Source organism: Salvelinus alpinus, chromosome 27 (assembly GCF_045679555.1).
Source record: "Salvelinus alpinus chromosome 27, SLU_Salpinus.1, whole genome shotgun sequence".
Taxonomy (NCBI): Eukaryota; Metazoa; Chordata; class Actinopteri; order Salmoniformes; family Salmonidae; genus Salvelinus; species Salvelinus alpinus.
Window position 1 is genome coordinate 33,440,950 of NC_092112.1, and position 22,434 is coordinate 33,463,383.

A 22,434-nucleotide genomic window follows, 5' to 3' on the forward strand; every position below is an offset into this window, starting at 1 on the left:
CTATGGTGGACATTCCTGCAGTCAGAATGCCAATTGCACGCTCCCTCAAAACATCTGTGGCATTGTGTTGTGTGACAAATGTGCACATTTTTAAGTGGCCATTACACAAGGTGCACCTGTGTAATGGTCAAGCTGATTAATCAGCTGCTTGGTATGCCACACCTGTCAAGGGGAAGGATTATCTTGGCAAAGGAGAAATGCTCACTAACAGGGATGTAAACAAATCTGTGCACAACATTTTGGAGAAATACACTTTGTGTGGTCATGGTACACTTGGGATCTTTTATTCCAGCTCATGAAACATGGGACCAACACTTTAGATGTTGCGTTTATATTTTTGTTCAGTGATGATGATCATTTCATGCATTTATGTAACCAGTCTTTAGGACAAATAGGACAAATATAAGCACCCATCATGCACGCATGCATACACACACAGAAACACAGACAGACAGGTCCCATAAGTTACTGCAAATGTTTTATGCGCTACACATTCCTCATCTCTTGCTCGCTCTCATGCGTCCACACACACACACACTCACTCACTCAATTACACCCTCACCCACTCAATTACATACACACACAAACACACAAGTCCCATAAGTTACTAGCTACATAGCTAGCTAGGTTGCATGGGCTACACATCCCCCCTCTTCTCTCTAACTCTCTCGCTCCCATGCCACACATTTACTCAGTCACACACACACACTTGGCTTTAATATAATAGCAAGCTAGCTAGTCAGTTTACTTGTGCCTTATCACACACACACACACCAACACAGACACTGACAGATAGGCAGACACAGAAACACGCATACATTACACTTTACTCACTCACATCCAACTAAACTTGACTAATAGTTGAATGGCAAGCACTTACCATTGGTGAGTTAATTCATCTGGTCACTTTTCTTGACCATCTCCTCATGGATAAAAAGCAAATAGTAGGGCTTTCTTTGTTGGTCTTGCAAGTGCACCTGAACTCGTGAGCCTTTTCAATTTCTTTCCCAGCATCACTGATATATTCCCCGTTGACTGACTGAAGCGCCGTAATTGACGGATCCACCATTAACGGGGGTCTTCCTCGGTTGCCTCCTCAAGGGGCTCGGCCTCGACTTCGGTGAGCTCGTTTGAGTAGCTGTCTGCGGAGTCGCTGATGGTGACGCTCTCCGGCTTAGTGTCAAAAAGTAGTTGCCAATAAGTTGACGCCACTGATCGTCTGAACCAGTTCCCAGCACAACATTATTATATAAAAATGTCGATTTCCGATTTCTCTCTCTCCGGAATCCATCGATGCAGTAGAAAGCTAAGCTAGCTAGCTAAGGTGGCAGTAGTAACAGTGTGACTATGTGTGATGGGTTTTGAAGTGCGAGAGTGTAACCTGAGGTACACTTTGTTGTTCCATGGTTGATACGTTACAGTAGCTTTTGATTGGGCAAACAGGAAAATGAACCGATTGAATAGCCTATTGTAGCTTGATTCAAAATATATAGCTAGCTAGCTAGTTTGTAATTCATTCATGATTTCGGAATAGGGGAGGGTTGTAATAGTGCAGTTAAGATACAGCCGTGAAAGCCTGATATATTGCAAGCTAGCATCCAGCGGACCAATGTGAAAGTGCTTCGTTGCTATGTCTCATCCTACATTTATAAGATTAAAAACTATATTTATACTCTGAATTTGGCAATAATACATACAGATTATGAAAGCAAAGACATTGTTTTGTTAAAACCAGATGAAACCCCCAACAGCGACAAATGTAAATGTTAACAAAAACACCATTTATATCCAAATTAAGCTTTTGCGATTTCCGACGGATTATGATAGAGTGCATCACATATCCTCCGGGGGTTTAGTGGGGCCTCTACCTCATAGGCACCACCTGTTTAGGGGGTGCCAGAGGACTGTTGGTTATTGAATGCAATGACACACACACAACTTACTTTTTGTAACTTTTGTTGGATCCTTCAAATGTCTCATGATTTTGTCAAACAACTTGTTTTTTGTACATCCGTGTCCTTGTTTGTATTCTTTGCATCAATATGAACGTATTGGTTTTAGTAGTTGTGTTGACTGATGGAAGCATTTTCTTGTAGGAGTAATATTTAGTGGTACACACACAGTGGGGGGAGGGGAATTTGAACCTCTATCAGAGTGGTGCAATTCAAGCTCAATAGAGGCTGCACATCTTCATGTTATTTGTGTCCTAAATCTTCTGTTCATGTTCAAATACAAATACAATAGTACCATAGATTTAGTTGACATTTTTATGATTATTCCACTAAAATTCATATTTTAGTCATATTTTATTACAATATTGAAAAGACCGCTCATTAGCTATGACTGACATGCATGGAACAAGATGGAAGTCATTTTGGCTACCTGTGGCACTTTTCACAATTTGTGCCCCATATCAGGCACTTTCCGGGTCAAATTAACTCAATAATATAAATACGTATTTGGCCTCCAGTCAACATCTCTATACCAGGTTGGAAATCCCAGCTTTCAGATGCAATTGGAACTGAATTGATTGCCCATGGCATTCTGAAGTTAGAGCTGAAAGTCTGATTGGGCACCAGCGCCCATATTGCCCATATCGGCTGCCATCTTAGGTCGTACCGGTATGTCAGATCAGAGATACTGGATATAATGATGAGATGTCCACAGAGCCAAAGATTTTATAGTAGTCCATTTTCTTCTTCTTTATTGGCTGATTGCACCCAACTCGTAGGAGTCCTCACCCAGTTGACTAATTTAAAATGGTGGAAGCCCTCAATGGCAATGCCCATGCTTAAACGGGTTATATTCATGTTGAGTCCTCTATCTATCTCATGACAACAGGCACAACTCTGATATAAAGTTGTTTTATTCAAAGTTGCCGAAATGCTATGTGCGTCCACTTATATCAGTGCATTCGTAACAACCTAGTCTCTCGTTGCCATACCTCCAAGATCACGTTGTTGTCACACCTCCCTTGGAGGTCTGGAAAATGTTGTATTGCAACAACGGTTTGAGTGGTCCACTGGCTCCCAAGCGCCAAGATTTTGATTGGATGTTACATTTCAAGGACCCTCACCCCACACGCCTGTTGAAGGGGTCCTGTGTGTTATATGCATCCCTGTTTTTCATTGGGGTAGTTGTTGCCTGTGCTAGTTTCAAGTGCTAGTTTTCAAATTATCACATGTGGCCGACAGTCTGCGATTTATATTTATTTAGATTGGATTACTCTGGTAACGTCAAATGTCACAATACGTTCTAAACTGCTCTTGTGACAAACAAACGTTTTACCTTGTCTCCATTCATCCACATGGCTGCTATCTGCACTTTGCTACCACCAAAAATATTGTGAAGATTGCCCATTATTTAGTTTTTCTAAGGACTAAAAACACATAGGCAGTGGGATAACCTCTTCAAGTAAGTAAATACATGTTTTTAATGTTAAAGTATGTATTATTAGCTAGCTAGCTGGCGACAGTAGGCCACTTTGAAGGCTAACTTATCTGATCGCTGTTAGCTAGCTAACTTTACACACTGTTTAACTAAGTGAATTAAATGTCATCAGCTAGCTAACTTCCTATGAGCTAGCTATCTTGATGTAATCATTGTACATAAAAAACACAGTCCAAATGCATTTGTAGATAACAGCCATGGAAGAGGGTGAAATTGTAGCTCCACCTGGCAGTAAAGGGAGAGTGTAGGCTATTGAATAGGGCAGGTCATTTTGTGGGAGGACATCATTAAAAGATTCTCCAGTTCCAGTCCCTAGAGGGGAAAACTTTGCGGACAGAGAGATAATAGCAACATAATATTCAGTGCTGTCTAATTTGATTATAATATTTTCTGTCCTCAGATATGGAAAGCTGTGAAAGCCTGTTAGCAGATGAAGAGAAAGGTCCCAATAAATGAGACTACGGGTATATCCTATATGTTATATGTGTAGGTCTACCTATGTTAGCAAATTATGTATGCAAAAATACAGTTAAACATCACACACAATGGACAAATCTATTACAATTGGAGCAGGCCAACCCTGCTGGAGGTCTGCTGGGTGTGCAGGGTTCTGTTTCAGCCCAGCAATAATGCGCCTGATTTAACGTATAACATCAGATGAGTTTATAATCAAGTCTGCTATTGCTGGGCAGGAATAGAATACAGTAGATCAGGGATCAGTGGAGCAAGGTTGGTCACCGCTGGTATGAAGATTTGTTCACCTGAAATGATGCTTTAGTAATAATAGCCTACATGAAGCTAGTACTAAATGATCTATTGTTGTTTAGACCAATCTTTACATACCACAATGGAGGCTGCTGAGGAGAGGATGGCTCATAATAATGGATGGAATGGAGTCAATGGAGTGGAATCAACCACATGGAAACCACGTCTTTGATGTGTATTATACTATTCCATTGACTCCATTCCAGCCATTATTATGAGCCGTCCTCCCCTCAGCAGCCTCCACTGACATACGAGTTAGCTTATTTGTACATTTTGAAGTGATAAAATGTGGATTCAAGTGTTTAAACCTGTTTTAATTGTTAAACTATTATTCAAAATGAACTAGTGTCAATGTTGATTAATCAGATCACAATCCTGCAATAAAGAGGGGAAGGAGTTCTGTCTCTAATGTGTCTGTTTCTCAAATAAACACTTCATTTTTGTCTAGTTGTAAGATCTCCAATCTGTTTTATTCGATTGTCACCCTCTCTCAGTATTAAGATATGTCAATCCATTTTGCAGCTTATCCATTTTGCAGCTTATCATATGGCATGCATTGCCAATGCAGCCATAGATCTACAGTATTATGGCATTACTGGCATTGTGGGCATCTGTCATCAAGCCGAGAATAGCTAAACTCACACATTGTTTACATGTTGAGCTATATACTGAGTATACCAAACATTAGGAGCACCTTCCTAATATTGAGTTGACCCACAACCCCCCCACACATTTTTGCCCACAGAACAGACTCAATTTGTCAGGGCATGGACTCTACTAGGTGCCGAAAGCATTTCACAGGGCCCATGTTGACTCCAATGCTTCCCACAGTTGTGTCAAGTTGGCTGGATGTCCTTTGGGTGGTGGACCCTTCTTGATACACAAAGGAAACTGTTGAGTGTGAAAAACCCAGCAGCATTGCAGCTCAACCAGTGCACCTGGCACCCACTACCATACCCCGTTCAAAGGCACTTAAATATTTTTCACCCTCTGAATGGCATGCATACATAATCCATGTCTCAATTGTCTCGAGGCTTAAAAATCCTTCTTTAAGCTGTCTCCTCCCCTTCATCTACACTGATTGAAGTGGATTTAACAAGTGACATCAATAAGGGATCATAGCTTTCACTTGGATTCACCTGGTCAATCTATGTCATGGAAAGAGCAGGTGTTCTTAGTATTTTTAATATTTTGTGTATGTTCTCAATTAAATATTATACCAGTAGACAATGTATATGAGGCTAACAGATTTTGTACATCCCTTTTAAGTGATGACATATAACATTGTTTAGTGCAAATCCAACCCTTGTTATTTAGGTACAGTATGAAAATAAGGGTGACAATTAACCTGCAGGAGATGAGCGTTACAGTTAACATTTTATGAAGTTGATTTAAATGTATTTGATTAATTTTAGCAATGTTGGTTGCAAAATGATTTGCAGTTGTTCCCATGGACAGACAGTACATGGGTGCTTTATGCATCACTAGCGACTGGGCTAACACAGCTAACCTTTTTGGTCAATAATAATATGTTGTTTTTATTTAAAAAATGGAGAGAAATGTAACTACTGTAGCTATTAGCTAGCTAGTTAGTTATACCTAGGTAACGTACAAGGTTAGCTGACTTTTCTAAACACAAACCTCATTGTGACTAGATACTTTTTGTCCTTCATGCTAGCCTTTACAGTCAAATATCACTTCAGAAATATCAACATAAAATATTGATATGGCCAGCATTGTAGACCATTTCTCCCTTCTGGCTGCAGCTTTAGCTCATCTCGAAATAACAGAAATGCTTTGAAAACCAACGTGCTGCAAACACTAAAAGGTTTTGTCACCAGTGCTTGTTTTGTTGATTTTTTTTGTGCTCACGCACTAATCTGGTGAGCACCTTTGGAGATCCGCCCAAGCAAGCCATTTCCTTGTTTTGACGTATTGTGAGACGTCACTGATTTACATCGAGGTTCGACCCCACTTTAGCTGAGTTCTGCCATGGAACTTACCCAGGCTTCCCGACGAGGCTATTAAGAACCTAACTATTCCCGAAACTTCTATTAGATCAAGCCTTATGTAGCAAATTAGCAAATATTTTCTTTGTTGACCAATTTTGACACTCTCATTGACTTCCGTACAAAAATGATTCACTTTGTGGGCTTATTTTCATGGACAGATTTTAGCCGGAGTAAACCCACTCACTTTGCCTCTTCCTCTCAGGTCAGATTAGCTAAATCGCCAATTTCTCAGCCTCTGAGTATCACAGAAACACAACACTTTCAATGAATAACAGAAAAAAGTTTATGACAAGTTGCTGTGGATGAAATTGATCAAAATAACTTTTAAAAACATATATTTTTAAACATCAAATTTAACTACAAATGTGTGAACATTGAAAAAATATATTATTGATTATTTTATAATAAATATTTATTATTAAAAAAACATTGGAGGTGGGGAATTTAAACCATTTGCTTGTGTTACAAGAGATTCATAAAATGAAAAGTGCTACTGCTTGACAGACAGTGTAGTGTCTGCTATCATTACCAATTTGGAGCTTTCAAATATATAAATATGTTGGCGCTTTTAGGGTTCATAAGACAGTAAGTCTGGGTGGATTAGGGAGACAACAGAGGTAGTTACACATCTCTTTGTAGCAACTCATAGCTAATTGTAAGAGCAAAGGGATGTCAGAATAAACAGAGAACATGAATAGTATGGCACCATAGTACGATGCCCTATGTAGCAAATACTGTACAGTATGTTACATCTCCCTATATGCATTGTAGACACTACTAATAGGCCTATTGGTATTATTTCTGTGATCTAAGTAGGATGGTTTTTCGGGCAGATGGCAGTTTGCAATCTAGGGCAAGGAACCTCTCATCTCTCACACAGTTGTATACCATTTAAAGGACCAGAACCAATAATGGGAAACTATTGCTCACTGTAGTCTAAATCAACATTAACTATTTCAAAAGTTGCCTTGCAGGATAACGAGATGAGATCAAATGATCAAACCTGTATATGAGACAAATCTGCACAGGCATTATCAAATTTCTCCTGCACCATAGAAAACAAATTATGTTTAGCCTTGTGATTAATTAGACAATGTTCAGGGTGTAAACAAAACAAGGTTATTTACGGCGTCCTACTAATAACTCAAAACTACTCAAAGCAACCCCAAAATACCCAAACAACCCATTTACCATTTCCATATTTAGCGATACAAGTGGTGAAGGAACGATGGGATTTTTCTACAGCTCGGAATGTTTACACTTTATTTTAAGGGCAGGTGTGGTTTCATGTCAATATCCAATAACAATGACCACAGTTGGAGCATTTTGAGAGGTATGTCAGTTTTAAAGTAGTTATCACCTCTTAAACCGCAATGTGGGTTTACTTGTTATTTATCTACAATTGTTTACATTTTGGGACTAAACTCACTTTCTATAATTCTTTATATTTTCTGCTTTTTCCCATGGCTGTGTTTCAGAAACAAGTTTCCTGTTGGGGAATGCCCAGATAGTGGAATGGCCAGTAGTATACAGTAATGACGGGTTTTGTAAGCTGTCGGGGTACCACAGGGCAGAAGTCATGCAAAAGAGCAGTACATGCAGGTAAGAACTGGGTCTCTGTCCCTGTCCTGTCATTCATTTATTTCCACTGTTCACAGAAGCTTAACACATCCAATGACGGTTTGCACATGCATGTAATGGGAGTTGACAGTGGGAAAAGGACTAAAGCAGGTCATTACACAGTCCAGTTTTAGTACACACACAAGGTATATGTAGAATATCCAACTGCTCTGTGATCACATTTTTTTTTAAACAGTTGAATAAAAAAATTGGTTTAATTATAACCCATCTGCTGTAAGGTTTTATCCTTTGATTGATTGGATTCATAAAGCATTCATATAGGCTTCGTAAGCACTGCATAAATCACAAATCATCTATAACCTTATTTCATGCTCTATAAAAGATTAATAAATGTAAACAAATAAATGTATGTCACATTATGAATATTTATACAGCATGATGTACAGTTATAGATGATTTGTGAAGCATCTATGTAGTGCTTATATTCCTGACCCCTTCCACACATGCTTTTCATTTCATTTTTTATGTTTACAAATCTGTAAACAAATACACTGAGTGTACAAAACATTAGGAACACCTTCCTAATATTGAGTTTCACCCCCCTCCCCAATTTTGCCCTCAGAACAGCCTCAATTTGTTGGGGCCATGGACTCTACAAGGTGTCGAAAGCGTTCCACAGGGATGCTGGCCTGTGTTGACTCCAATTCTTCCCACAGTTGTGTCAAGTCGGCTGGATGTCCTTTGGGTGGTGGACCATTCTTGATACACACGGGAAACTGATGACCGTGAAAACCCCAGCAGCCTTGCAGTTCTTGACACACTCAAACCAGTGCGCCTGTCACCTACTACCATACCCCGTTCAAAGACACTTACATTTTTTATCTTGCCCATTCACCCTCTGAATGGCACACACATATTTCTCAATTGTCTCAATGCTTAAAAATCCTTTAACCTGTCTCCTCCCCTTCAGCTACACTGATTGAAGTGGATTTAACCAGTGACATCAATAAGGGACCATAGCTTTCACCTGAAATCGCCTGGTCAGTCTGTCATGGAAAGAGCAGATGTTTCTAATGTTTTGTATGCTCAGTGTATGTATGCAAAAAAAATTACTGACAATGCTGAACAACTTCCTCTGTGGATAATACTTGATAATGCGTGTGCAAATTGTGCAGTTATAAGCTGCTGCTGTTTTAACACTTTGTGTTTCCCTCTCAAAGAACTCATGAAACAGTAATGGTAATTGCGTCTTTCTGTACTTGGTGGAATGTTCAGTATATTTGTATAGTATTATCTAAGGTTTCTCTGCTCCAGTCCTGGGGGCCCCGTATACAGGATGTAATATTAACGAATCACTCCGATTAAGAAGGCTCAATTGCATGGCCGAAACAGCTGGCTTGTCCTTGTATATAAGCAAGGATTGGCAATTTAACAGTCTAACATCAGCTTGCTTGTGCTGAGGTGGGAGGGGAGGCGTTATTCATACTGTATAAATAGTAACTTTAATGGATTATAAACTGTTGGAGAGGAAATGATGAGATATCTTTGACGTGATACATTCTCGATTTAAAGTATTTTAATTAGGGTGTCCTGCACACTTGTAATGCCCAAAGGAGTGGGATTTGCTGTCATGCAGGAGATGAAGCGTTAAATTGTCCCCATGAAATTTACAACACCCCTCCCTCCTCATTTTTGCCATGTCTTGATGTCAATGCATGCTCACAGAACCAAATAGATACTTTGACACATAGCAAGAGTGCTTACGTTTCTTTACTGAAGCTGGGCACACTGAACTTGCAGACACTGACAGTACTGAGGCTTCTGAAAATAACCCCCACATGCTGCACACTGTCCTTCCTAAGAAATAGACAGACAAAGATACAAAAGCTGTTGCTATGGGGATATCTTCCATAAAAAATACTTTCTTTTTCACCTGATAATGATCAGTGTAACCAGAATGATAGGAGATAAAAGTTGGAGAGGATGGGAGGGATTGACGGAAGTGGCTTTAATTTGCAGACTTAGGCCTAGATCAGATCAGTGTTAACCGGCGGTAACTGACAATCGCATAGCATATGATTGTTTTTTTTCTTTAGGCGATGTCGGAGGTATAACACGTTGGAGCTGTCAAATTGGTGAGCGGCTCTTGTGGTCATTGTCACGAAACCCCACCCATCCTTATATCCCACCCGTGTTGTACAGTGCCTTCAGAAAGTATTCACATCCCTTGACTTTTTCCACATTTTGTGTTACAGACAGAATTTAAAGTAGATTAAATTGTGATTGTGTGCCACTGATCTACACACAATACCCCACATTTTTTTTTTAATTAATACAAAATTAAAAGCTAAAATGTCTTTAGTCAATAAGTATTCAACACTTTTGTTATGGCAAGCCTAAATATGCTCAGAAAAAATGTGCTTTACAAGTCACATAATTAATCGCATGGACTCCCTCTGTGTGCAATAATAGTGGTTAACTAGATTTTTAAATATTACCCGTCTCTGTATCCCACACATATACAATTACCTGTAAGATCCCTCAGTCAGATTCAACCACAAAGACCAGGGAGGTTTTCCAATGCCTCGCAAAGAAGGGCACCTATCGGTAGATGGGTCAAAAAAAAGCAGACACTGAATATCCCTTTGAGCATGGTGAAGTTATTGATTACGCTTTGGATGGTGTATCACTACAACCAGTCACTACAAAGATACAGCCGTCCTTCCTAACACAGTTGCCCGGAGAGGAAGGAAACTGCTCAGGGATTTCACCATGAGGCCAACGGGTGGCTTTAAAACAGTTACAGTGTTTAATGGCTGATCAAATAAAACTGAGGATGGATCAACAACATTTTAGTTACTCCACAATACTAACCTAATTGACAGAGTGAAAAGATGGAAGTCTGTACAGAATACAAATATTTCAAAACATGCATCCTGTTTGCAGTAAGGCACTAAAATAATACTGCAAAAAATGTGGCAAAGAAATTCACTTTTTGTCCTGAATTCAAAGCATTATGTTTGGGGTAAATCCAGCACAACACATCACTGAGTACCACTCTCCATATTTTCAAGCATGGTGGTGGCTGCATCATGTTATGGGTATGCATGTCATCGGCAAGGACTAGATCATTTTTGGGGGGGATAAAAATAAATGGAATAGAACTGAGCACAGGCAAAATCCTAGAGGAAAACCTGGTTTAGTCTGCTTTCCAACAGACACCTTTCAGCAGGAAAATAACTTATAACTGAAGGCCAAATATACACTGGAGTTGCTTAACAAGACGACATTGAATGTTCCTGAGTGGCCTGCTGAAACTCAGTTGTAAGACTTGAACATGTCTGTCTAGCAATGATCAAAAAACAACTTGACAGAGCTTGAAGAGTTTAAAAAAGAATAATGGTCAAATATTGTATAAGGTGTGCAAAACTCTTAGAGACTTACCCTAAAAGACAAGGGGATTCTAACATGTATTGACTCAGGTGGTTGAATACTTATCTAATCAAGATATATACGTATTAGTGTTTTATCTTTCATTAAAAAAATTTTTTTTAGCATTTGTCTTCCACTTTAACAGAGTATTTTGTGTATATCGTAAAAAAAGAGACACTTAAATCAATTTTAATCCCAATTTGTAACAACAAAATGTGGAAAAAGTCAAGAGGTGTGAATACTTTCTGAAGGCACTAAGTTCAGAACGAGAAAGTGTAGTCTATATAGAAAAAAAATACACTAACATTCTAAATCATCAAACAAAATGATAAGGATTTATATCAGCCTAATCGAGGTGTTGCCTTGTGGTTTGAGGTTAAGACCATCTTCAACATTAGACATCTTCAGCTCCTCAATTTAAACACACTTTAATCTTTTTTTCTGGGCCAGGTAGACAGCCACTTGTTGGGGTAAATCTTCACCCTCTTGGCCCAAGCAAAAGGAAAACATATTTGGCTTCACCACGGTCAAAGAATATGCGATAGTCTGATTGAATGTTTTCAGAACTTTTGAAGAGTTCTGTGCATCCTTAAACTAACATTGTGTGATGATGTGTATAACTGGACACATCCACCACAGGCAGGGAGCAGCAAAGGGTCATCCGCAGAGCAGGTTAGGGTTTGATCAGGGGTACAATGGCAATAGTTTACATGGAGAAAATATTCTGATTTAGGCTTACCATAGGATGTTAAGAATTTGAATTTAATGTTGCAATCAAAATATGAAATATTTAATCATGATATAGCGTGATACAACTGCCAACATTTAGGAAATGCTGCAAAAACACTCAAAACACAGCTTTTAAAATGGTAATCACTCTGATGTTGCATCAATGTTCCATGTTTATCCACAGTTCACCAGGGTTGGGAGGTTATCATGTTGTCAGCTCCCTCTTGTTTACTCGGGCCTCTCTTTTGTTCAACACAAGCACTGTATCAATAGGATTTGACAGTCAATGTCATCACAATCCCATGAGCAAAATTACAGTTCAGTGAGTGATAAAATGGTGTCTGTTGTGTGAATGTTCATGCCACACAGGTTTGCACGACTAACCCTCTCTCTTTGTTTTCCCCATCTGTCTTTCAAACTAACCCTACCTACCACGCCTTTTTGACCCTCTCCTTCTTTGGCTCCCGCAGTTTCATGTATGGGGACCTGACAGACAAGAACACAATAGATGAAGTCAGGCAGACCTTTGATAACTATGAATCACATTGCTTTGAAGTGCTGCTCTATAAGAAGAACAGTGAGTATAAAGATGTCACTAGCTAACATTGTCAATTTAGCATAGGGGTTTACCCCTGTAAGGATGGGGTTAAAGTGGCTACTGTTTTTAGAAACGTTTTATTACTGAAGTTCCCTCCGGGGAAAATCACATTATTCTACAGTATTCTATTCTCACTGACATTATATTATTATAATACACTTTATATACTTAAAGGTGCTTTATGCAACAATTCCACCTGCAATATTCCTAAGTATCAATGGTATGTACAGTGGGGAGAACAAGTATTTGATACACTGCCGATTTTGCAGGTTTTCCTACTTACAAAGCATGTAGAGGTCTGTAATTTTTATCATAGGTACACTTTAACTGTGAGAGACGGAATCTAAAACAAAAATCCAGAAAATCACATTGTATGATTTTTAAGTAATTAATTTGCATTTTATTGCATGACATAAGTATTTGATACATCAGAAAAGCAGAACTTAATATTTGGTACAGAAACCGTTTATGGTTCATTGAACAAGCATGGGAAACAGTGTTTAAACCCTTTACAATGAAGATCTGTGAAGTTATTTGGATTTTTACGAATTATCTTTGAAAGACAGGGTCCTGAAAAAGGGACCTTTCTTTTTTTGCTGAGTTTATGAACAAAACACTTGTTTGTTTCTTTGGTATTCATTGGGATCTATTGAAATAAGCCCCAATAGTCTCCATTTAGTACCAGGTACAGATGTAGGATCTTAATTTGATCACCCTGTTGCAGGAAAACTTTTGTGCAATGCAGGACATTTTAAACTTGTAGTGTATTTTAGGTTTTAAAAAGATTCTGAAGTTTGTAATTTCCACTTAGAAATTTCAGAATTGATTTCCCCTTATGAAATATGTATGAACCACGACAAAAATGTCCATTAATTATAATCCACATAATAATTTTCTGTTGCTGCAGGTTTATATTCCTGCTGTAGTAAACTGGCTCAAATTAAGAGCCTACATCTGTAGTTACCATTTGTGTTTAAATAGAAAGAAGTACCAGAGATGACCTAATGATACCACATATTTTCCTATTATGTAGCCTTTTACACTCCTTCCTTGGTTCCCTTCTCTTCTTTTACCCTGCAGGGACACCCATATGGCTGTACATGCAGGTGGCTCCCATCAGGAATGAGAACGACAAGGTGGTTCTGTTCCTGTGTACCTTCAAAGACATAACTGTCTTCAAGCAGCCTATTGAGGACGAATCCACCAAGGGTGAGATACCTAATATCAATTAAGTAAAAAAGTATATTCTGTTCCTACGTGACCTAATGAAGGCCTAATGAAGGCTATTGCAGCCGTAAAGTTGTCTAGTATGTTGTGGATGACATCCAAGCAGCTGGGGCATACTGTGTGTGGGCTTTCTTTATGTATTCAAAGAATCTATTATTGGCCCAGGACCTGTTTGAGGATTTGGGATGTGTATACGACTCGCACATCCTTTAAAAGTTTGTTACCTGTCAACTAATAGAACATGCTCTTGTCCCTTGTTCAGTAGGCTGATGGTTGCTTGGATGTTTTATGTTTTTGTGTTCTGGCGGTTCTGTAAAGTGGGGCTTTGTATCCGGGTCTGAAGTTTGCGTTGGTCATGGATTGGGTGAGAGGTGTCGTTAGTTATGCTGTAAGGCTTTGCACGTTGCCCTTATTTTGATAAGGGAAGGGATGTCCTGGCATCTTACAACCCACAGATGGTTTTAACTAATCACTACAAAGTTGATAGCAGAGGGCTTCTTGGAGATCACATGTTATGCACTTGAGGCCACAAACTTCAGCAGCAGAGGAGTGTTGCAAGACAGATAAGCTGTCTGCTTATGTCTGGCCATGGTTCTTTCTAGAGAATGGAAGACTGAGTGACAGGGCTCTCCTCTGGTATAAGTGATTTATGTGCAGTGTGAGATCTCTTCCTTCACCCACCTTCCTCTCTCTTGTTGGTCTCTCTTGCTAGCAGCAACATTAAACTGTGTAGTTTGTCTATCAACAGAGAGCTTTGATCAAAATATATAAGGTGTTTCATTTGAGCGAAACCAACTGGTGATTTAAAAGACAAAGATACGTTTCTAATTTGCCTTGTGGTTTGAGGTTTAGACCATCTCAAACATTGTAGACATCTTCAGTTCCTCATCTTAAACACACTTTTATATTTCTTCTGGGCCAGGTAGACAGCCTCTTGCTGAGGCAACCTTTTACCCTCTTGGCCCAAGCAAAAGGAAAACATATTTGGCGTCATCACGGTCAAAGGATATGCGATAGTCTGTTTGAATGTTTTGGGAACTTTTGAAGAACAACAAAGTAGCTTTTTGTGAACATTCTTGCACCCTCAAGGGAAAGTTCTGAGCACCCTAAAACATTGTTTGATGATGCGTAAAACTGGACAGATTTTATGTTTATACTGATACTTTTTGGCAATGTTCTTACACCTTTGCTGACAATCTAATGAAATGTTCTGGAAACATTCCCATAAGCATATTTAGTTTACATGGCATACTGTAGCTACATGTGACATGGCCACACACTGTACTTATTGGCCCAGATGTTGTTTGTCTGAATAGATGGATGTGTGCGTCTCCCCTGGGTCCACACCGACACGTCCCTGGGGATCATGTGCAGCAGTGTGACTAAGTATGTAATGGCAAGCAGATGGCAAGGACAACTCACTTCATATTTGATGGAGTGACAGATGCAACTGCTTATGTCCATCACAAAAGGAATGCTCATTCATTTAACAGCCAACTGGACCTCATTCTGTTAATTATGTTGAGAAATAGCGTACACCAACTGTCAGGATGACTGAATGTTAAGTAACTGGAATTTTCATTTGTTTAAAGGCCCACTGTGATATTTGACAGCAGTTTTTATCATTTAAATGAATATTATAACCATTGTATCTTGAAGAATGTCTCATGAGCTGTCTAGCCCCATCATAACCCAACATTTACTGCATTGTTTCTAAACAGCCTGCGGATGGGGACTTCCTGGGGCATATCTACATTATAAATGCATAAATGAAGCCATCCCTCAGCTTTATAGCTAACCAAGTAGTGGGGCTTTAATTCCTTGCAAGCACACTGCTGTGTGATACACACAGTATACAGAACAAACAGTTAGCATTAGAGATGTTGGCCTGAATAAGTTACTTTTTTTGCCCTCCCATATGGCTCACACTTTATTTGCGTGCTGAACTGAAAGGGCTGAGACAGGCCAGCAAACTATTTTAATCCGCCCCACCAATCATTGAACATGGTTGAGTTCACCCCCTTAACCCTTGAATGATTTAATGTGTCTGTGCTTCAGTATTTCTCTGCTTGCTTTTCTCTGCATTGTCGGGGTGATGGGCAAAGAAAAAAAGTCCACAAGGGACTTGGCTTAGTGATGTCATATGTTCTTGTTGTTATCGGTTTACATTCACCAAAATGACTTCAATGGAACTTTAACATTATCTTTTTTATTCATCCAAGCCAACCAGATTTTATCTGCGAAACCTACCATTGGTGTGCGTAGAAGCAGTCAACGATCATTTGAGAGAAATCTGGACTTGTAACTATGCATTCTGCGCGTCTCTCTTTTCCAAAACTCCAAAGGCCAAAGCCATCAGCCTCCCAAAGCTGTGGGAGAGTGGTTAAAAAGAAAACTTTTGGCTGTTAAATAATGTATGATAGGGATTGCATCAAACGAGACGCTCAGCTGGGTTCTCATGTCTCACACCATAATGCTGCCATTCAGTTTGAAGTCAAAAAGAGATATTGTACTCTTATTAGGTCCCTCAGGGCATTACAATCTTCCTAAAAGCTCCAGAAGAAAAGAGCGGTGGTTATGTTTGTAGCTTGTTGACAGGGACATGTAAGGTTATAGATGGAGAGCAGAGTGGTACACTACGATGCCAGCTAGATCTACTCAGGATTTTATAAAGCTAGCCAACTTCAGTTAGCTTCACATTCCAGCTCAGGCTTCATCCATGTTACGAAGGTGGATATTGATCCTCCACCTGCCGTTAACTCCAGCCAGGCTTGTAACTGTGCTCGCATGTCACACGTGGATAAGCCCAGCAAGCTGAACACCAATCCATTGGCGAGTGAGTGCCACATTTGCCAAATCAACATTAAAAGAAAAATGATCTTCCAAATTCAGCAGGCTATGGTGTGAAATAGGTTATTAGAGGTCCCCGGTTTCTTTTATTACTTATTGTTAATGCCATCTTTGGTGTGTTGCCAAAGTTTTCCTGTGCATGAAGTTTCAAATGCATCCGGTCATTTCTAAATGTGTAATGTATGCATGTATTTTAATATTTCATTTTTTTTACACAAAAAAACTATTTATTCAGTCGACTTCATCAAATAAATTGGATGATGATGCAATCATTGCGAGGGAGGGAATCTGATTTCCTTGGTCCTCAACTCGCGGCTCAAACACTTAATTCAGGATAAGTGGAGTTAGCCCTGAGTCAGCCTGCCCCAGAGCAGGTTAGTGTTAGTTCTTAAGGATTAGTTGCCATGGAAATATACCTTGCTTAAAGGTGAGCTACTTTCGTGTCAACGGTTATCCCGAGTTGAACTCATAGTTGACCAAATCAGACAACTATATCCTCTAACTCACTTTGTAGTACACCCCTTTGGTACACACATCATATCTGAATTAGATTGCCTCAGGTGGTGAAAATTAGGCTTTCTCGCTTTTGTCCATGCAATACACCAAATGGTGGTATGCCATTAGCTATATATCCTTTATAGAAGCTGGGAGACCCTATATTCTGAGACCAGAGTCACTGCAGATTGTGCCCACAAATGTGTCCTGTGGTCTTCCGGGAAGTTTTTGTCCATAAGAGGAGACCTACAGTTTAAGTTTACTAATGGCCTCTCTGATGTAAGTAAATATATGATAGAAGCAGACTCAATATGAGGCAGTGAAAGATTAAGACAATGGCGGTCAGAGAATATTATTTTTTATGGTGATTTTGCTCAATGGACTTCTGCTCATCTCTGGCAGGATGGAACAAGTTTGCCCGGCTGACGCGGGCACTGACCAGCAACAGCCGCAGCAACATGCAGCAGCTGACGCCCATGAACCAAGTCAACGAGGTCAGCCACAAACACTCCAGACTGGCTGAGGTGAGCATCTCACTGGAAAAGAATAATACAGTCCTGACCATATGTATTTGGACAGTCAAGATACATTTATAAATGTTGGCTCTGTACTATAGCATTTTCGACAGTTCAGAATGTTACCTTTCATTTGAGGGTATTTTCATACGTGTCTGTTTGACAATTTAGACATAAATCCACTTGATGTACCTAGTCCCCCCGGCAGAAGGAGTCATAAGTATTTGGCCAAATTATCATATAATTTCACACAATAACTATATCAAGGTTGTGACTCTACAAATACATTAGATGCATTCGCAGTTTGTTTTGGGTGTGTTTGGGTCATGTCTTGCCCAATAGTAGTGAATGATGTCAGTAGTCATTTTGGAGTCACTTTTTTGTAAGTGAGATTAGAAGATGTTTCTGAATACTCATGTTTCTGACAACAATCATGAATAATGATGGGTGAGAAAGTCAGAGGCACAACGGTGATACTCCCCAAAATGCTAACCTTTCCTGTTATTGGTAATGGTGAGAGGTTAGCATCGGTTATAGCCTTTCATACTCATCATCATGCATGATCCATTCTTACATTTTCTTAATCATGGCAGCATCAGGATGAATTTAAGTGTTCAGATACATCTTCTCTGTTCATTTAGAAAGAAAATGACTCAAAATCACCTTTTAGTTACTAATGTCCCAAAATACACCTAAAACAAACTACAAATATACCCAAAACAAACTGCAAATGCACCCAACGAGTTTGTAGAGTTGCAAGCTCGATGTAGTCATTGGGTGCAAGCGATATGGGACCAAAACGAACATTTAGACCATTTTAATACACTATAAAGTAGATTTATAAAGTGATTTTATGTCTAAGTGGTAAAATAGATATGTATGAAAATACCCCCCCCCCGGCAGAGGCAATCAGGTTTTTGACTAAAATGACCTGGTAGTGCATAAAGTTAATGATGCCGCTGACCCTAACGTGAGCCCCTGAATCAGTGGAAGCAAAATAGCCCCATTACATCAAAGATCCACCACCATATTTTATAGTAAGTATGGGGTTCTTCTCTGCATATGCATCTTTCTTTGGACGCACTAGTGTGCGTGGCCAAAGAGCTCTATTTTCATATCATCCAACAAATGTAAATGCCTGGAGTTAGCAGAATGGCATTGACAATTGGATTGGAACCGGTGCTATGGTCAGATTACATGGAAATAGAGCTCTTTGGCCACCCACACCAGTGGTGGGTTCTGCATCAAAATAAGGATGCATAAGCAGAAAAGAAATCCACACCTACAGTAAAATATGGTCTTGGATCTTTGATGTTATGGTGCTATTTTTCTTCCACTGGGTCCTGGGTATGGTCGTAAAGGAAAGGTATATTACTGGAAACTTTCAAAGTTTACCAGTAAACTGCCAAAATGTTGGTATATTTCAAGGATTTTATGTAATCTATTACAAGACATCTAGTGGCCATTTTAGGTCCTTCAGATTATCACAGGTGTCTGTAATAATCTCTGACAATCATTTAATAAGATGATAAAAAAAAAATAGAATGACAAAGCTGTAAAACATTGTCCTAATGTTCAGCAAGACACACATCAAAATCCACAATAAATTGTTAAATGACCACAAAATCAACATTTTGCAATGGCCATGTCAGTCTCCGGAACATTGTAAGAGGGCAGTCCATAAGCGCAGACAAAGGATATCAAGGATCTGGAAAGATTCTGTATGGTGGAATGGTGTAAAATCACTCCCAATTTGTTCTCCAATCTCATAAAACATTTTAGAAAAAGGCTCAGTGTCGTTATCCTCGCCAGGTGAGGTATTGAAAGGTATTGAAAACAGGGGTGTACCTTTGAGAAAAAAAATATTACCTGTTAAACAAAATCTCTTTCACAGAGCAATGGTATTAGCATAAAATAATATAATTACCCCATTTTTATATTCAGTGTCTGATTTGTTACTTTTGCCCATCAACCAATCGCTGTTCTTCATTATGAGGCATTGGAAAAGTTCCCTGGTCTTTGTAGTTGTAAGGGGTGCGTACTGGCGGCAGAGAAGTCAGGCACAGGAGAGCAAAAACTGTATTACAATGGCGCAGTTTAATAATAAAAATCACCGTAAACAGAACAATAAATACAATGGGTACAAAACCCGTCGCACACCAGAAATAATGTGCACAAGCACTTACAATAAACAATTCTGGACAAGGACATGAGGGGAACAGAGGGTGTGTGGGAAGACAAGACAAAACAAATGGAAAATGAAAAGTGGATCGGTGATGGCTAGAAGACCGCCGACCGCCGAATGCCGCCCAAACAAGGAGAGGAACCAACTTCGGCGGAAGTCGTGACAGTACCCCGCCTTGACGCGCGCCGACACTGGCCTCAGGGACAACCCGGAGGGCGAGGCGCAGGGCGATCCGGACAAAGACCGTGGAACTCCTGCAGCATTGAAGGGTCCAACACGTCCTCGACCGGAACCCAGCACCTTTCCTCCGGACCGTACCCCAGAGCCTTGCACTGGGCGCACACCGAGCAGGAGGAAACATAAACCCTCACGTCCTTAGCCAAGGTAGGCCACCAGTACCTCCCGCTCAAACAGCGCACTGTCCGACCGATCCCAGGATGACCAGAGGAGGGTGACGTATGGGCCCAATAGATCAACCGGTCACGAACAGTAGACAGGACGTACAGACGCCCAGCGGGACACTGGACGGGAGCGGGTTTTGCACGTAACACCTGCTCAATGTCCGCGTCCAGCTCCCACACTACCGGCACCACCAGGCAGGAGGCGGGGAGTATGGGAGTGGGATCCATGGGCCGCTCCTCTGTGTCATACAGCCGGGACAGTGCGTCTGCCTTCACATTCTGGGATCCTGGTCTGTAGGAAAGGGTGAACACAAAACGGGTGAAAAACATGGCCCACCTTGCCTGGCGAGGTTTCAGTCTCCTCGCTGCCCAGATGTACTCCAGATTGCGGTGGTCAGTCCAGATGAGAAAAGGGTGTTTAGCCCCCTCAAGCCAATGTGTCCACACCTTCAAGGCCTTGACGACAGCCAACAGCTCCCGGTCCCCCACGTCATAGTTTCGCTCTGCCGGGCTGAGCCTCTTCGAGAAGAAGGCACAGGGGCGGAGCTTCGGTGGCGTACCTGAGTGCTGAGAGAGCACAGCTCCTATCCCAGCCTCGGACGCATCCACCTCCACTATGAACGCCAAAGAGGGATCCGGATTGGCCAGCATGGGATCCAAGGTAAACAGAGCCCTCGGGTGACCAAAAGCCCTGTCCGCCTCAGCCGACCACTGTAATGGGAGCCGCTACCTGACCAAAACCCTGGATAAACCTCCGGTAGTAGTTGGCAAACCCTACGAACCGCTGCACCTCCTTTACCGTGGTGGGAGTCGGCCAATTACGCACGGCTGAAATGCGGTCAATCTCCATCTTCACCCCTGAGGTGGAAATGCGGTATCCTCGGAAGGATACGAACTTCTGGAAGAACAGGCATTTCTCAGCCTTGACGTACAGGTCATGCTCCAAAAGGCGACCAAGCACCCTGCACACCAGGGACACATGCTCGGCGCGTGTAGCGGAGTATATCAGAATGTTATCAATATACACCACTACACCCTGCCCGTGCAGATCCCTGAAAATCTCATCTACAAAGGCTTGGAAGACTGATGGAGCATTCATCAACCCGTACGGCATGACGAGGTACTCATAGTGCCCTGAGGTGGTACTGAAAGCCGTCTTCCACTCGTCTCCCTCCCGGATATGCACCAGGTTGTAAGCGCTCCTGAGATCTAGTTTGGTGAAGAAGTGCGCCCCGTGCATTGACTCAATCGCTGTGGCTATGAGCGGTAGCGGGTAACTATACCTCACAGTGATCTGGTTCAGACCTCGATATTCAATACACGGGCGCAGACCTCCCTCCTTCTTCACAAAAAAGAAACTCGAGAAGGCGGGTGAAGTGGAGGACCGAATGTACCCCTGACGCAGGGATTCGGAGACATATGTTTCCATAGCCGCCGTCTCCGCCTGTGAGAGGGGATACATGTGACTCCTGGGAAGTGCAGCGTCTACCAGGCGATCTGTCGCACAATCGCCCCGTCGATGGGGTGGTAATTGGGTTGCCTTCGTTTTGGAGAAGGCGAGAGCCAAATCGGCATATTCAGGGGGAATGCGCACGGTAGAGACCTGGTCTGGACTTTCCACCGTAGTAGCACCAACGGAAACCCCTAAACACCTCCCCGAGCACTCTCACGACCACCCCGTGAGAGCCCTCTGTTGCCAAGAAACAGTGGGGTCATGACAAGCTAACCAGGGTAGGCCTAGCACCAGGGGAAACGCAGGAGAGTCAATAAGGAAGAGACTAATTCTCTCCTTGTGACCTCCCTGCGTCACCATGCCCAGAGGAGCGGTGGCCTCCCTAATCATCCCTGACCCTAATGGTCGACTATCTAAGGCGGGGAAAGGCACAGCCACGGGAACAATGGGGATCCCTAAACTATGGGCGAACGATCTATCTATAAATTCCCAGCCATGCCTGAATCAACGAGCGCCTTATGCTGGGAATCGATACCCAGAGGAACCAACCCGGCACCGACCGGCAGTGTGACCTCTGCAGCCACAGATGGTGCACGAGCTGGAACCCCCTCCGCTCTCCCTGCGCACCGCCCCTCCCAGCTCCATGGGTATCGGAGAGAGATTGCGGGGGGATGGAACCAACAGACCCTGAACTGAACGTCCGCGGGTAGCCAGCATGTTATCCAGCCGGATGGACAGGTC

General features: G+C 41.3%; 1 protein-coding gene across 1 annotated transcript in view; it reads left to right on the forward strand.

The window, feature by feature from the left end:
- Positions 1 to 22,434, forward strand: part of kcnh5a (potassium voltage-gated channel, subfamily H (eag-related), member 5a) — a 124,484-nt gene that overhangs the window by 31,160 nt on the left and 70,890 nt on the right. Inside the window, exons 2-5 of the mRNA XM_071370390.1 lie at positions 7,706 to 7,829; positions 12,440 to 12,546; positions 13,648 to 13,776; positions 17,542 to 17,663. Of these exons, the coding sequence (XP_071226491.1) occupies positions 7,706 to 7,829; positions 12,440 to 12,546; positions 13,648 to 13,776; positions 17,542 to 17,663 (482 nt within the window). The remainder of the gene's footprint in view (positions 1 to 7,705; positions 7,830 to 12,439; positions 12,547 to 13,647; positions 13,777 to 17,541; positions 17,664 to 22,434) is intronic.